Below are 15,352 nucleotides of genomic sequence, written 5' to 3'. Positions count from 1 at the left end.
CTCCTCAGTCTAATTCCTCACCGTTTCTTTCTCCACAGTCTAGTCCCAATTACCATGAAGAAAAATACAGGTGCGAGTATCTTCATAACAAGCTGGCTCACATCAAGAGACTAATAGGTGAATTTGACCAACAGCAAGCAGAGTCATGGCACTAGAACTCTGCTTGGACCAGAAGATGTGAATAAACTTAAGCTTATTTATTTAAAATTCCAAATGAGTTGCTCTCAAATTCTAAAACATGAAACTTCGCCTGTTGAAAGTTTCAGTATTAGTAAACTTGAGTTTTGTTTTTTGTTTTTTTTTTTTTTCTATTTTACTTTGCTTCCTTGCATTTTTGAAGCTGCTTTTTTCTGGTCCTCTTTTCCCCCTTAAGACTTGTGTTTGTCAATAGAAATAATTTTTTTTTAAGATATTGAAGATCCAGTGTCTATACTTCAAATCAATTTTTTTCCTTAAAAAACTGTGTTTGTCATTAGAAATGATTTTTTTTTTTTTTTTTTTTTTTTTTAGATATGGGGGATCCAGTGTCCACACTTAAGTTATGTGTTTAAAAAAAAGAAAAAAAAGTCATGTGCAAGGTGAAATGCTTTTGGATAAACATAAGCCTATTTTCTGACCTTTCTTAATGCAAACTCTTTGCCTTAAATGGTAGAATATTTAGAAATTTGCACAAAATACAAAAAAAAATTAAAACATTGTTTTGGAGGGTTAAGAAATAGGTATATGAGTATGTGTGTGTGTGTGTATAGATCTATATACACATATGTATATAGGCTGACTTGATCTAGAACAGTAAATCCGCCCTGCAAGTTAACCCCCCATTGCAATGGTTGCCTTAAGGTGTTTGCTAGTTGTGTACCTAGTGTGGTTTATCATTAGCTACACTGCTTCCCACTTGATGAGAGCAATGGGAAGCACACTGTGGCCTACCAGCGTCTGAAAACGTGTGCTCGACCTGTATGTGTGCAGAGGTGGTGTGGGTGTGAGCGTGCATGGAGGAAAAAAAGCTGCTACTCTCAGTAGGCCAAACGCTCAGGTGAAACAACTGACGAGTGTTACTGTAGGGTTTGTTTTGTTTTGTTTTGTTTTTTCTGTCAAATTGCTACTTCTATTGTGGAAGACAAAAGCATTTCCATTTCAACAGTTTGTCAGCTTTATTAATGTTGGGCAAAATTGATGTTATGAAAATGAAACAGATCTATAGTTTTGGGGCAAAATTATAAAATTAAACATGTAGGTAACCTATTTATATACTTCTATAAAGTATTTTTTGAAGAGAGATATGCAAAGAAGCTATTACCTACATGAAATGTATATTTAAAGATTTTTTTTTCATCCTGGGTGCCAGGAGTATAAAAAAGAGCGGATATATTTAACCATAACATACTGTGATTCATCAAACAGCACAAACTTTCATTTCATGGAGTTTATCTGTTGACGTTGATTTAAACTATCATTTGTTTTATCATGTGGGAACATAAGTTATGTGGTCATAAGTATAAGGATTTTGAACTAATGTTGATTCAAGTTGTGTTGTCATGTTGTATTGTTTTTTCCAAGTGCTGCCAGTTTAAAAGGGAAGCATTATGTTTACAAATATGTTTTGAAATGTTTGCCAAAATCTTGGTGGTATCTTAAATAAAGATGTTTGTCTCCAGCATCCAAAAAAATAAATAAATAACTTTGTTGTGTATCGCTGTAAACCAGAAAATGTTGGTATCTAGAAAACCTGAGACAGCATGTGGATGAAACTTTCCCTTTGGAGTTCTTCTAAAACATTAACAGGAAAGAGTAGATGATACAGTAAAAGTATGCTATCTCAAAAGACTGAAACAAGACCCAGTGCCCTAGAACTCTGTAACGTTACTACAGAAATTTGATTTCTATGTAGCATGGACCTCCTAGGGAATTCGATTTTCTTTTGGCATTGAGATCCCTGGTGCTCTTCCTTTTACCTCAGAATTGGTACAATCATTATTAAGTGTTCACTGATTTCAAACTTTTAGTTGGAAAAACAAAATAGGAAAGGACACTTAACTGAGGATAAATATGATCCTCACATCATTATGGTGGAATTTCCAGAGGAACTTGTCTATAGGTACTGGTGTCATTTCTTGGACATCGCAGCCTTTTAATCATCGCTAGTGTGCTGCTACTTGCTATGAGTGGTGTTTCTCAAAAGCAAGGTGCTTGCACCACTTGCATATCCCAAATTGGAATCTCTAGGGATAGGGCCCACGTATCTACATTTTCGTAAGTAATCCCCAAAGTGACTTTTGCGAGCTAAAGTGTGAAAACCACTAGCTTGGAAGTAACACTAAACCTTTAGGTCTCTAAATTTCCATGCCTTGAAGTGAAATTGAACTACTGGCTTTTTTTTTAAAGCCCATCCCTTTCAGCAGGTGCAAATCACTTTCCCCCTCTACATCATATGAGGCACCCTCTCAATTGTTTCACTGCCAACTCTTATTTCAGAACTTGTTTACAAACAAGCCAAGCCTTCCAGTTGGTTAGCTCTTAGCCCTTGGAGCTCCTACCCACCTACATCAGCACATCTTCTGGTTTACAAATTGGGTAATAATGGAAGCTGGAGATGCTTTATGAAAATCCAGCATTGCACACCCATAGACTTGACCACCTACCTATAAAAAGCCTTAATTTAGATGTTCCTTGTGTACACTGGGAAGATCCTTGCAAAATGTGTATCTGTCAGTTGCAAATATGAGAGCTGTAAATCTCTGAATCTGCTATTACCTGAGGCTGCATCTCTTTTGAAAAATGGGCATGAGCCTATTAAAATATTTATAATCATTCTTCATCTCCTACTGCAAGGTTTTTTAGAGTCTCTCAAATAACTGCTGCAGGAATGGGTGGCCACTTAGTATCAGTTACTCTGGTAGAATTTATTTAGGTGTTTGTTTTTTGTTTTGTTTTTGAGAGAGAAATAGTAAGTGTAAATTAGCATTGTCAAAAATGAGTTGTTCTTAATTGTTCATCACATTTCATTAAAATAATCTGAAGCACTCTTGAAGGTTTTTTTTTTTTTTACCAATACCCATAAATTTAACTCCAGATTGAATGAACAGCTGGTTTAACATAAACCAAAAACAATATTAACTAGATGTGGTTTTATTTTATGTGAGGATTTCATGTCCTACCTTGTTGGTTATTTTTAGAGGGGTTAATTTTCAGTACTTAAGTAGTTACAGTACTTGTTCTCACAAAAGTAATTGGTGTGGTCAGTTGATATCATTGATCCATGCATTGATTATCAAAATCCAGTATTAATTTTCCTTCATTTCCAACCTATCTTCTAAGCTTTAGAAAGGTTTTCTTTTCCCTTAAAATATTTCACCTTATTCTGTACAGCAAATGTATATTTTCCTGTTTGAAGCAAGATGTTGAAAGGAGGTTTAGACACAAATGGTCCATCAGTTCCAACACTCGGCTTGGTTGCCTTACCCCTTCCATTAGTGCATCCTTTGCTTCTGGAACTTGGCTGAAATCTTCAGCCAAGCTCATTGTCTTTCTGGGAGTGTGAGTGTGGAGTCACATATGTGTGGTTTTTGCCTTTACTACTTTTGAAGTTCTTACAGGTTATGACTTGCCTAAGTGTTACTAAATCCTTTTCTTGTGTCCTGGATGGGGAAAAGGTATAGCCAGCGCTTTGAGAGGGACATTTTGGGAAAAGATATTAACTGACACAACTAAATGAAGGCAACAGAAGATGTTATCAATGCTCTTTGTAACCTGAAAACTGAATAAGGCTCTGAGGCTCATTCAAAATATTTTGAAGTGTTTAAAAATATGTATGTATATATATACATATATATACATATATATAATATACGCTGTTTCTCAGCTGTTCCACCCAAACCATGTTAGGAAGGTAAAATGTCACGGGGACTTTTCAGTTGTTAACTGAGCTCAGCAGCTATGGTGGCCCATGTTGTTCTACATCAATTTCAGTTCAATAAAAATGTTAACTTTGCAATTCTGGTACTTGTTTTTCCTTTGTATCATTTCAAGGCTCTTAATTTTATCTTTAAAAAAAAAAAAAAAAAAAACCCCACAACTGAGTTCTCTCTGATGCCCTAATGTAAACAATTAGCCAGGGACAGAGATACTACTTGCTGGTGACTGTGGGAAGAGGGAGCACAGGGTGTTTGCTCCACGACCCCTGGCCTGCTTTACAGGTACAGGACGTGCCCTCCAGGAGCAACATCTTCTCAGGGAACAATAATCATAGTTACCTTTTATTGAGGGTTTTCTGTGAGTCACACACTTTGTATGTATTGTCCCATTTCTCCTCACCACGACCCTGTTATCCCCATTTTTAAATTTATTTTGAAGGAGGAAAAACAGCTTTATTGCTTTGCCAGGCAAAGGAGGGTCACAGCAGGCAAATGCCCTAAAGACTGTGTGCGCCCCCCCCCCATCCCCGGAGAGAATAGGAGGTGGTTTTATAGTTTAGGAGTAAAAAACGGCGCAGATAAGGATCAGAGTAGCTGCAAGCTTTCACTGTTTTTCAAAGATGGTGATCCTTTCCAGAATGAAAAATGCTTCATTAACATCTTCCATTTGCTTAAAAAAAAAAAAATCCATTTGTTGGGGGGGTTTAGTTCTGGTGTCTGGACTTACTGAAGTTCCAGTTCTTTGTGTGTGTCTCAGTGCAGAAGGAATTCAGCGAAAGACAAAGTGATAGGCAAGAAATAGATTTATTAAGCTAGGATACTTGTGAGAGAGGCAAGCGGGCCAGGAAAGTAGCACTTCTATCCCCATTTTATAGACAAGTAAACTGAGTCTTGGAGAAGTTGCCTGTCACACAGCTAGCAAATGGTGGAGCCTGGGAAGCCTGCCTCCAGAATCTGTGTTATCAACCACTTTGTCCTCAACTGCCCCACATATGTTGGTACCTATTTAGAGTTAGGGTAACCATCACAAAGTGACAATTCCAGTAACACCACAGAGGCTAAATCTTGATTCAAGGAGACTAGAACTGGGAATTGGGGTGATACCTAATGGATTATTCTCAATAAGTTGATTTTGTTAGAAATGATAAATTTGAAGGAAGGCCAAAATACTTTTGAGAAAAGATAGGTTTCCTTTATTTTTGAATGTGTGCTGTCTTCTCTTTTTTGGGGCGGGGGGGGGGGGGCTTTAGGACTGCACCCGCGGCATATGGAAGTTCCCAAGCTAGGGGTCCAGTCGGAACTACAGCTGCCAGCCTACACCACAGCCACAGCAATGCAAGATCTGAGCCGAGTCTGTGATCTACACCACAGCTCACAGCAATGCTGGATCCTTAACTGGCTGAGCGAGGCCAGGGATCGAACCCATATCCTCATGGGTCCGAGTCAGGTTCTTTAACCACTGAGCCACCACAGGAACTCCTGAATGTGTGCTGTCTTAACAGCAGACTCTTGGGAGGAGATTGGGGTGGGGGCGGTGCAGGTCAAGAGAAGAAGCAGGGTTACTGTCTTGGAATCACATCATTTTCTCTTCATATTAAAAGGCTGTCTTAGTAACAGACCAAAGCTCTAAGAGGTATCCATTGTGAATTAGACATAACATTCTAGTTGGATCCTTAACATACAGCTCCTGCAAGTCTTCTGAAGGACTAATGGAAGAGGAAAGGAGGCAAACCTCCATTAAGCACTGGTATTAAAAACCCAGAATGGTCAGTGCCAGCCATGATTCTGGCTGAGTTTATGAGGAGCCTCGGATGAACGAGGTTCCCTGGGTGAGAATTGTGTCAGCGGCCCTCCCACCCCACTGGACATTTGACATTGTACTTGTCTTTAAACTCAACTTCTTTTCTCAGGTGTATAGTGGAAATATACTTTGTTACTGGGGAATAGAAGAAGCTCATTTGCTGTTTGTAGAGAACTTGGGAGTTCCAAAAACAGCCATCTGGCTGAGTGCAATAGGGAGTGTTCATTGGAGCATGATTTTTCGAGGTGAGAATGAGTGAACTCTGATTGACTACAGAGGGGCCAAAGGTTGAGAGAGGCTTGAAGTTTCAAGGTGGAGTATTTGGGGGTTGTTTTATTGAATGCTAGACCTACCTGTACCTGCCCCACTGGTTTTACCTTCTGAGATTGGTGCGGGAGGCTGGCAGTGGCAGTAGGTGGCTCTGAGGCTTTATGATTGCTTAATTCGCAGGTTGGGGTCAGATGATCCTGCTGTGTGACGGTGGAGATGTGTTATTTACAACCCCTGCCTGTTTAATTCAATGGGGCGGCCAGGCTGGTTAGTGTTTACTGTAATTAGATACTTGGGACAATTTGGGCATCTGTAGAATTCCTTGTCTGATCTGTGAAATATAGGAGAATGCTGCCTAAAAATGAGCCCATATAACTAGCCACAATGTTTAAGTGCTAAAGCTGGGCCTTCTAAGCAATGGCTGTCTTTCTACACTGCATGGATCCCAGTGGGCTTACAGAATCCCTTACTGTGGTATAGAAAGGCAGCATGACCTACCTAGCCAGGCTCATCTCGGGCTCCTCCCACTCCACCCCATCAAACAGGCCTGCCTTCAGGTTCTCCAGCAACCCCTGTTCCTCCTATCCCAGGGCCCTACCCAGTGCTTGCCTGGGGTCCCCTTGGGACCCCCAGGTCTATGCTCCATCCCTTCCTCACTTAGCTCAATCTCCTCACCCTTAAGGGCTCCCCTTACACATCGCTTCCTCCTGGAAGCATTCTCTGACTCTCAGACTAAACTCAGGTCACCCTCGTGTACGTTCTCTTTCATCTTATACTTCTCCTGTGCAGCATTTATTGCAGTTATAGATAAGTGCTAATTGTGTTACTAATTAAATAAATTCCAAGAAAGTAAAGACTGCCTTGTTTGCTAGTTTGTCCCCAGCTTCTGGCCTAGTGCCTGGCATATAGAAGGCGCTGAAAAATAATTTCTTGAAAGAGTCAACAAGGTAGGTTATTCCTATATGTCATTTAAAATTCATGTGGCCAGAGGATTTGGATGACTCCTCTGCTACACCATTCAGGTTTGTGCACCTTGCCCCTTTATCTTCCCAGAGTTTTTTTGTTTTGTTTTGCTTTGCTTTTGGGGGGCTCACCTGCGGCATATGGAAGTTCCCAGGCTAGGGGTCCAATTGGAGCTACAGCTATCCGCCTACACCACAGCCAGAGCAACGCAAGATTGGAGCCACATCTGCCACCTACACCACAGCTCACGGCAATGCCGGATCTTTTAACCCACTGAGCAAGGCCAGGACCAAACCCGAAACCTCATGGTTCCAGTCAGATTCGTTTCCGCTGCACCAAGACAGGAACTCCGGACGTGTACTTTAATTGACCATTTTTTTATGCTTAGCACTTCCATAACCTTCCAAGCAGTAGATATTTTGAGGATAATCAAAGGACTTTGGGACTCCTGGAATGATTGAGTTAGCAGGGAACCTGGAACAAACAACTGTCTTCATTTAGTAGATGATGAAGATTTCTAAAACCAGAGTCAACAGAGCAGGGTGAGACCCTAGAGCTTACACTCCATTCCTAGGGGGGCGCTGAGAACAGCCCAGCAGCCACTGCTGGAAAGTTACACAGAGATGGGGAAGAGGGGGAGCGTGCCAAACATGAGGCGCCATCCCACCTGTGGCTGAGAGCACACAGTCAGGCTGGGAAGCCTGGGCCAGTTTACAAAGCCCTCCAGCCTCCCTTCCCACCATGAGTACAGTCGCACCTGCCCCAGAGGGTAGTACCTGCCCCAGAGGGCTATTGAGATAACGTACAGGTAGAGTGGTGCCTGGCACCTATAGGGGGGTTCTGTATTTTTTCGTTCCTTTTCTATTTACCTCATTCCATCTTTTATTTCAACTTGGAGAGTTTTTCCGCAATATATCTGACCCAACAAGCAGCCACCCAGAACTGAAAACCTGTGAGGTTTTTGCGTGAGTCAAACACATTAGCTTCTCTTAACATCACAGCTACTGGTAACCTAGATATCATGCTGATGCATTTGTTCCAAACTAAGGCTCCACTTTAATAGCCTATTAGTTCTCTTCTACTTATTTTCATGGGGGAGAGTTTTTTAAAGAGCCATGTCTGTAAGTCCAACTGCTTCTTGCCTTCTAGTTACCTGAAGGGGTTGACACGTTCATTAGGGGTATAAAGCTTGGGGAAAAGTCTTCTGTGAAAATGACTCTCTTATACCTGTAAGCTTTCCCTTCTTCAGCCAAGGGAGAGAGTTGGTTTAAGTCAGCCTTGTCAAGGGGGTGCCAAGAGGATCTCCAGGGCTCTTGTGGCCACCTGAGCTACAGACTCTGCAGCTGAGAACAGCTGTAAGGGGGCACTGGGGACTGCTGGCAAAGCGCCTCCTGTCTACCCTCACACTCCCGTCCCCTCTCCACCCCTGTTGACAAGTCTTTGTTGCTGCCGTAGCCAATTAGCACCACCCCACCTGCTCTTCCCTTCTCACCGCTCACTGCTCTCACCTGAATCAGCTATTACAGCTCCTCCCTTCTGCTAACCTGCATATATTCTCCTTTCCCCTCTTTGGTTAAAGTTGATTGGCTTACACATGGTGAGAAGGCCAGCGGAGAACAGGGACCTGCAGGCAAGACATGCCAGGTCTGGAAGTGAAGCTGAAAGTGCTCTGTGGTGTAGAGAGCAAAGAACACAACACGGAATCCTGGTTCTGAGGTTTACCAGCCTGTGACCCAGGGCAATTAGCCTCAGCCCCTGAATCACCCTTCCATCATCGCCAACAAATGAGGATAACAGCTACCTAGCATGGTTATGTGATGAAATAGAGACTGTTGCATCCAACTAGAAGGACTGGGTAGGGCAATCTCACAAACCCATTTTTGGTGGCTGTTTCTCTGTCCCCAGAGGTGAAATCTCTGGCAGGTCTTATAATTCCTCCAGGGCAGATACTCTTAGATGGTAAGTCCTGCGGTTACCTTTAGCATAGGTCTCATTTCAGGAACTAATGAGTCTAATCTGGTACAATTGGACAAAACTCTTAAATGTGTTTACAATTAAAGCTTCTCCCCTCTTCAGCTTAGGCACTTGCTTTAGGCTGAAATCCAGGTGCTTCTTGCCATCCTCCCTCCTCCCACCTGTCAGTATCCCCAGGGTTGAAGGAACAGAGGTAGTGGGGAGACAGAAGGGCATATTTGATGGTGCTCCAAAACCAGCCTTAGCTTCCCCTAGGCATTGTCAGAGCCCGTCCCCAAGTGCCTCAGAGCCCTGGTGAGCTCTCCTGCCTCTCAGGGAGTTGTCAGGGCATCTCCTATGGCTGGCCCTCCAAAAGCACACCCCCTACCTCTCCAGGTAGGAAGCTGACTGCTTAGAGCCCCTTTTTAAAGATCCATGCCAAGATGCCAACTAGAGGTGTTCTATCTAGTCTCTGATCACCTTTCCAACCCAGCCACAAACAAACATAAGCACTTGGGCCTGCTACCTATGCAAGTGCAGTGATTCCAAGTGCATCTTCCACCCTGCTACAGGGCTTGGTGGCAGGGGAGGGGGGTTCAGACATGAACCAGATACCAGCCCCCTCTGTGTTCCCTAACCCCTAAGCTTGCAGAGTCACAAGTCAGGTTTTCCTTTTTTTTTTTTAAACTTTACTGAGGTATGATTGCATGTAAAAAGCTGTACATATTGTGTACAACCCATTGAGTTTGAAGGTAAGTGTACATACACATTTGCAAAACCATCAGAGCCACAAATATCCATCACCTCCCAATGCCCCGTTTATTATCATTATTTGTGTGTGTGTGCTCGCATGCGATAAGAATACATAAGATCCATCCTCTTAGCAAATGTTAAGTCGACAATATAGCATTAACTATAGGCACTATGCTATGCAGTGGATCTGGAGAACTTACTTATCTGGTATAACTGAACCTGGTTCTCTTTGACTATCATCTCCCCATCCCCCCCTCAGCCCCAGCCCCTGGTAATCACCATTCCACTCTGCTTCTGTAAGTTCGACCATCTCGAGCCCATGTATAATTGAGAAAACACTGTATGTGCCTTTCTCGGCCTGGCTTATTTCATTTAGCATAACATCCTCCAGGTGCTTTCATGTTCTCAGAAACGGAAGGATTTCTTTTTTAAAGCTGAATAGTATTCCACTGTATTATACACCACATTTTCTTCATCCATTCATTTGTCAATGAACGTTCAGATGGTTTCCACATCTCAGCCATTGTGAAAAGTATTACAGTGAACTTGGAGGTGGGGGGGGGTGCTTAGGTACCTCTTTGAGAACTTAATCTCAGTTCTTTTGGATAAACATCCAAGAGTGGCACTGCTGGATCCTAGGTTAGTTCTATTTTTAACTGTATAAGGAACGGCTGTACTGTTTTCTGTAGTAGCTGCACCAATTTACGTTCCTACCGCCAGATTTCCTTTTCCCCACATCCTTGCCAGCATCTATGCAGTCTCCACGAAGCTGCCACCACTTGCCTATGATGAGAGGAAACACTCCCAACTCCCCATAGACACCCTCTGATTTCCCACACCAGCTGGCATCTCAACTTCAACCCCTTGTGCCAGCGAGAGCCAGGAGTGATGGGGAACAAAGCTGAAGGTGTGGTTTCCTTCTTGCTTCTCTTTTCTTTTTTCTTTCTCTCTGTTTTTTTCTCTGCCTCTGGCAGGCAGAAGTTCCTGGATTAGGGATCAAAACCGCACCAGAGCAGTTACCTGAGCCACAGCCATGACAACCACAGATCCTTAACCCGCTGAGCCACCAGGGGAACTCCCAAAGCTGAGGCTATCTGATAACCTCCTCTACCACCCAGCCTCTAGCTTTATCCTGTGGGGGGAGATGCCATCTACTGTCTTGTGACTTCAACCACGGCTGTCAGGAAGCATCCTATGTTAAACCCTGTCATATAGGCTCAGTCACAGCATTCCTGCATTCATCCAATAGATATTCACCTGCACCTAGGCACTGAGCTAGGTGCTGGAATGCACCGTGGAACAAAAATGTGAATTACCTGCGTTTGGTACTTGAGGTTCTTTCCTAGTGGCCTTCTCTCTCTCTCTCTCTCTTTTTTTTTTTTTTTTTTTTTTGGTCTTTTTTATGGCCATACCCACAGCATATGGAGGTTCCTGGGCTAGGGGTTGAATCAGGGCTGTAAGTGCTGGCCTACACCACAGCCACAGCAATGAGGAATCCGAGCCTCGTCTGAGACCTACACCGCAGCTCATGACAATGACGGATCCTTAACCCATGGAGTGTGGCCAGGGATCAAACCCACGTCCTCATGGATACTAGTCAGGTTTGTTACCACTGAACCACGATGGGAACGCCAGGGCCTTCTCGTATTGCTACTGAGTGCTGAGAAAAGTTTTCAAAATAAAGAGATATCAGTTTAGTGGCCAGTGACCCCCAAACCAGTCTGTGAGCTTTCACATGGGAATGTCTGGGCTGGGGAGGAACAGAGACTGCCTTCCCCAGGAATTAGCAAGCCCACCGTCTCCCCTGAGGTCAGAGGCTGGTGCTCACAGGGAGTCAGGACTGGCAGGTGTCCTCCATTGCTGGAGGGGGCTGGAGTTATAGCAAGAAGTCTCACCCACCATGATAGAGTCCTATCAGCCAGAAGCAGCTTCTCTGAGGGAAAAAGAAAACATCTTTACCATTAAAACTGCCAACCCAGGGAAGCCTCCTACATGTTGGTGAGAATGTAAATTAATACAACCACTATGGAAAACAGTATGGAGGTTTCTGAGAAAACTAAACATAGAACAACCATTTGATCCACCAATCCCACTGATGGGCATATATCTCCAGAAAAAACTTCACTGAAAAAGATACATGCACCCTTAAGTTCACTGCAGCACTATTCACAATAACCAAGACGTGGAAATAACCTAAATGTCCATCCATAGATGAATGGATTAAGAAGATGTTGTATGCAGCGGAATAATACTCAGCATAAAAAGAACAAAATTATGTCATTTACAGCAACATGGATGGAACTAGATTCTCCTACTAAGTCAGAAAGAGAAAGACAAATGGCATATATCACTTATTTGTGGAATCTAAAATATGGCACAGATGAACCTATCTACAGAACAGAAATAGTCCACAGACAATGGAAAGCAGACTTGTGGTTGCCAAGAGAGATGAGGGAGTGGATGAACTGGGAGTTTGGGGTTAATAGATGTAAACTACTACATTTAGAGTGGATGAGCAGGAGCTCCCGCTGTGGTGTCATAGGATCGACAGTGACATGGGAGTCCTGAGACGTGGGTTCAATCCCCGGCCTGGCGCAGTGGGTTAAAGATCCAGCATTGCCGCAGTTGCAACTTAGTTCACAGCTCGGCTCGGATCTGATCCCTGGCCCGGGAGCTCCATAGGCTGCAGAACGGCCAAAAAAAAAAAAAAGAGAGAAGAATGATGAGCAATGAGATTCTGCTGTAGAGCACAGGGAACTATATCCAATCTCTTATAACAGACCATGATGGAAGGTAATGTGAAAAGAAGAGTGTGTATATATGTATGACCGGGTCACTGCTGTACAGCAGAAATTGGCAGAACTTTGTAAATCAACTATAATAAAAAAAATTAATAAAAAAAAAATAAACCAGCCAACCCATTCTCTCTGTTTTCAGCAGCCAGGGAAGTCATCTGTGTGGTGTGGCTCTAACAAGGGAATTGGTGGGCAAGCAGGAAACCAAGAGTGGTGAGGCAAAGATGCCAAAAGGCTGGGGAAAAGCTCTTTTGAGAATGACAATGTGGCTACGTAGGGAGGCAAGGTGGGTATTTCCCTAAAGATAACTTCACAATATACAATGCTTTGTGCCTTGTCTGAGCATTTTCGCAAGTGTTCTCCATTCTCCCTTTAAACCCTTCACAGCATGAAGGTGAGACATCCCACGACAAGAGGCCGCAGGTCATGTAGTATCAGCGCTAGGACAGGAAGGCATATCTTGTTGCCCCACTGTACCCCACTTCCTGTCAGTTCGGCCTCCTTGAAATTGTTTTTCCTCTGATACTGAAGTAACCCCCTCCCCCCCCCCCCTTTTTTTTTTTTTTGCTTTCTAGAGCCGCACCCACACCATATGGAGGTTCCCAGGCTAGGGGTCGAAACGGAGCTAGAGTCAGATCCGAGCCGCGTCTGTGACCTACACCACAGCTCACAGCAGTGCTGGATCCTTAACGCACGGAGGGAGGCCAGGGATCAAACCTACAACCTCATGGTTTCTAGTTGGATTCATTTCTGCTGCTCCGTGATGGGAACTCCTGTACTAAATCCCTTTTAGACAGGAAGTAAAAAATATTCATTCCCTGACCTGTGCTCTGGGCCAGGTATTCCTCATTGCCCAGGCTTCCTCGACCAGGTAAACACCTCAATCTGCTCTAAAACACCTTCTCAGGAATTTCCATTGTGGCTCAGTGGTAACAATTTCGACTAGGATCCACGAAGACACAGGTTTAATCCCTGGACCTGCTCAGGGGTTAAGGATCCAGCATTGCAGTGAGCTGTGGTATGGGTCAGATCCAGCTTTAGCTCCGATTCAACCCCTAGCCTGGAATTTCCAGATGCCCTGGGTGTGGCCCTAAAAGAAAAAAAAAAAAACCCTTCTCTGCTACCAGCACCCTTGAGTGGGGGCCATTCCACAGATCACTGAAGGCCCTCCCAGGCTTCCTCCACTATGGTAACTGGCCCCTCCTCCAGAATTCTAATCAGAGCCAGACTGTGTCTACCTAAGTGGGAAGAGAACAGTAAAGGGCACCCCTCAAAAAATCAATTTCACCAGATTATCTTTTTTTTTTTTTTTGTCTTTTTCGCCTTTTTTCTAGGGCCACTTCCCACAGCATATGGAGGTTCCCAGGCTAGGGGCTGAATCGGAGCTACAGCCACCGGGCTACACCAGAGCCACAGCAATGCGGGATCCGAGCCACGTCTGCAACCTACACCACAGCTCACGGCAATGCCGGATCCCTAACCACTGAGCAAGGTCAGGGATCGAACCCACAACCTCATGGTTCCTAGTCAGATTCGTTAACCATTGCGCCACAACAGGAACTCCCCAGATTATCTTTTTAACTCACTGACCATGACTGTTATGGTCCTTCAATAAAAACACTACAGTTCATCCTTTGTCTTTTTTTTCATAAATGTATACAATATAATTATAAAGCCAATAAATGAGAATAATAAAGCCATTCAGAACAACAGTCTTAAAGCAGATCCATCATATAATTCGCTTTATAATTGTTTGATTGAGAGGTATTGGGAAAAATCAGGCTCAGACATATGTAATAGTTCCACAGTTATACATGTGCCTTTCCTATTAAAAAAAAAAAAAAAAAAGCTAGGAGTTCCCGCTGTGGCATAACAGGATTGGCAGCATCACTACAGCACCAGAAGACAGGTTCAATCCCCGGCCCAGCACAGTGGGTTAAAAGATCCAGTGTTGCCGAAGCTTTGGTTTAAGTTGTAACTGCAGCTCAGATGTAATCCCTGGCCCAGGAACGCCACATGCTGCCAGGCAGCCAAAATAATAAAAATTAAAAAAAGCTATTGCTACTCTTGTAAAAATTTCAGACAGTACATAATAAAGTAAAAAGTAGAAGTCCCTGTTCTCACTTGCCTACCTCAGGCTCCAGAGGGAGTCACTAAGAGTATATATCCATGCACAGTTTTTTCTTCCATTCAAACAGGCTATCAAACAACAGGTCTGCAACGTAGTTTTTTTACTTAACAACATTACTTAACATGACTCCATGCTAGTCCCTGTTGGCTTTGTTTCATTCTTTTTAACAGCTGCATGGTATCCACATTTAATATGCAAATTTCAGAATTTCACCACTCCTGAATGTGATTCAGATTATTCCTAATAGTGGCAAACTGAAATCATCACCAACAATGGCCAGAGAAATTCTTTAAGTGACTCCAATCTTAGTCACTTTTGGAGTTCCCTTCGTGGCTCAGCAGTTCACAAACCCAACTAGCACCCATGAAGACCAAGGTTCAATCCCTGGCCTCGCTCAGTGGGTTAAGGATCCAGCGTTGCTGTGAGCTGTGGTGTAGGTCACAGACACGGCTCGGATTCCGAGTTGCTGTGGCTGTGGCGCAGGCCAGTGGCTACAGCTCCCATTGGACCCCTAGACTGGGAAACTCCATATGCCATGGGTGTGGCCCTAAAAATTAAAAGACAAAAAAAAAAACCTTAGTCACTTCCCCTGCTGATGATCTCCTCCTTGCCTTACTCACTAAGTCCTCTTTTAAAGCAGGAAAAAAAAACACAAAGTGTTTACAGGATGTTCAGAAATCATTTACAAATGCAAAAATTTTAAATATTGTGCATCAATTTCTAAAAGCAATCAAGCATATTTTGTTTCTTGAATTCAGCAAGCTTTGATGCT

The 15,352-nt window shown here is 43.3% G+C and overlaps 1 protein-coding gene across 1 annotated transcript in view; it reads left to right on the top strand.

Annotated features, from left to right (window-relative positions):
- ELL2 (elongation factor for RNA polymerase II 2) overlaps positions 1 to 3,994 on the top strand; it is a 72,812-nt gene extending 68,818 nt beyond the window's left edge. The window contains exon 12 of the mRNA XM_003123796.5: positions 39 to 3,994. Within this exon, the coding sequence (XP_003123844.2) occupies positions 39 to 155 (117 nt within the window). The 3' untranslated portion in view covers positions 156 to 3,994. The remainder of the gene's footprint in view (positions 1 to 38) is intronic.

This window comes from Sus scrofa, chromosome 2 (genome assembly GCF_000003025.6).
Source record: "Sus scrofa isolate TJ Tabasco breed Duroc chromosome 2, Sscrofa11.1, whole genome shotgun sequence".
NCBI classification, from domain to species: domain Eukaryota; kingdom Metazoa; phylum Chordata; class Mammalia; order Artiodactyla; family Suidae; genus Sus; species Sus scrofa.
This window is presented reverse-complemented; position numbering and strand designations above follow the sequence as displayed.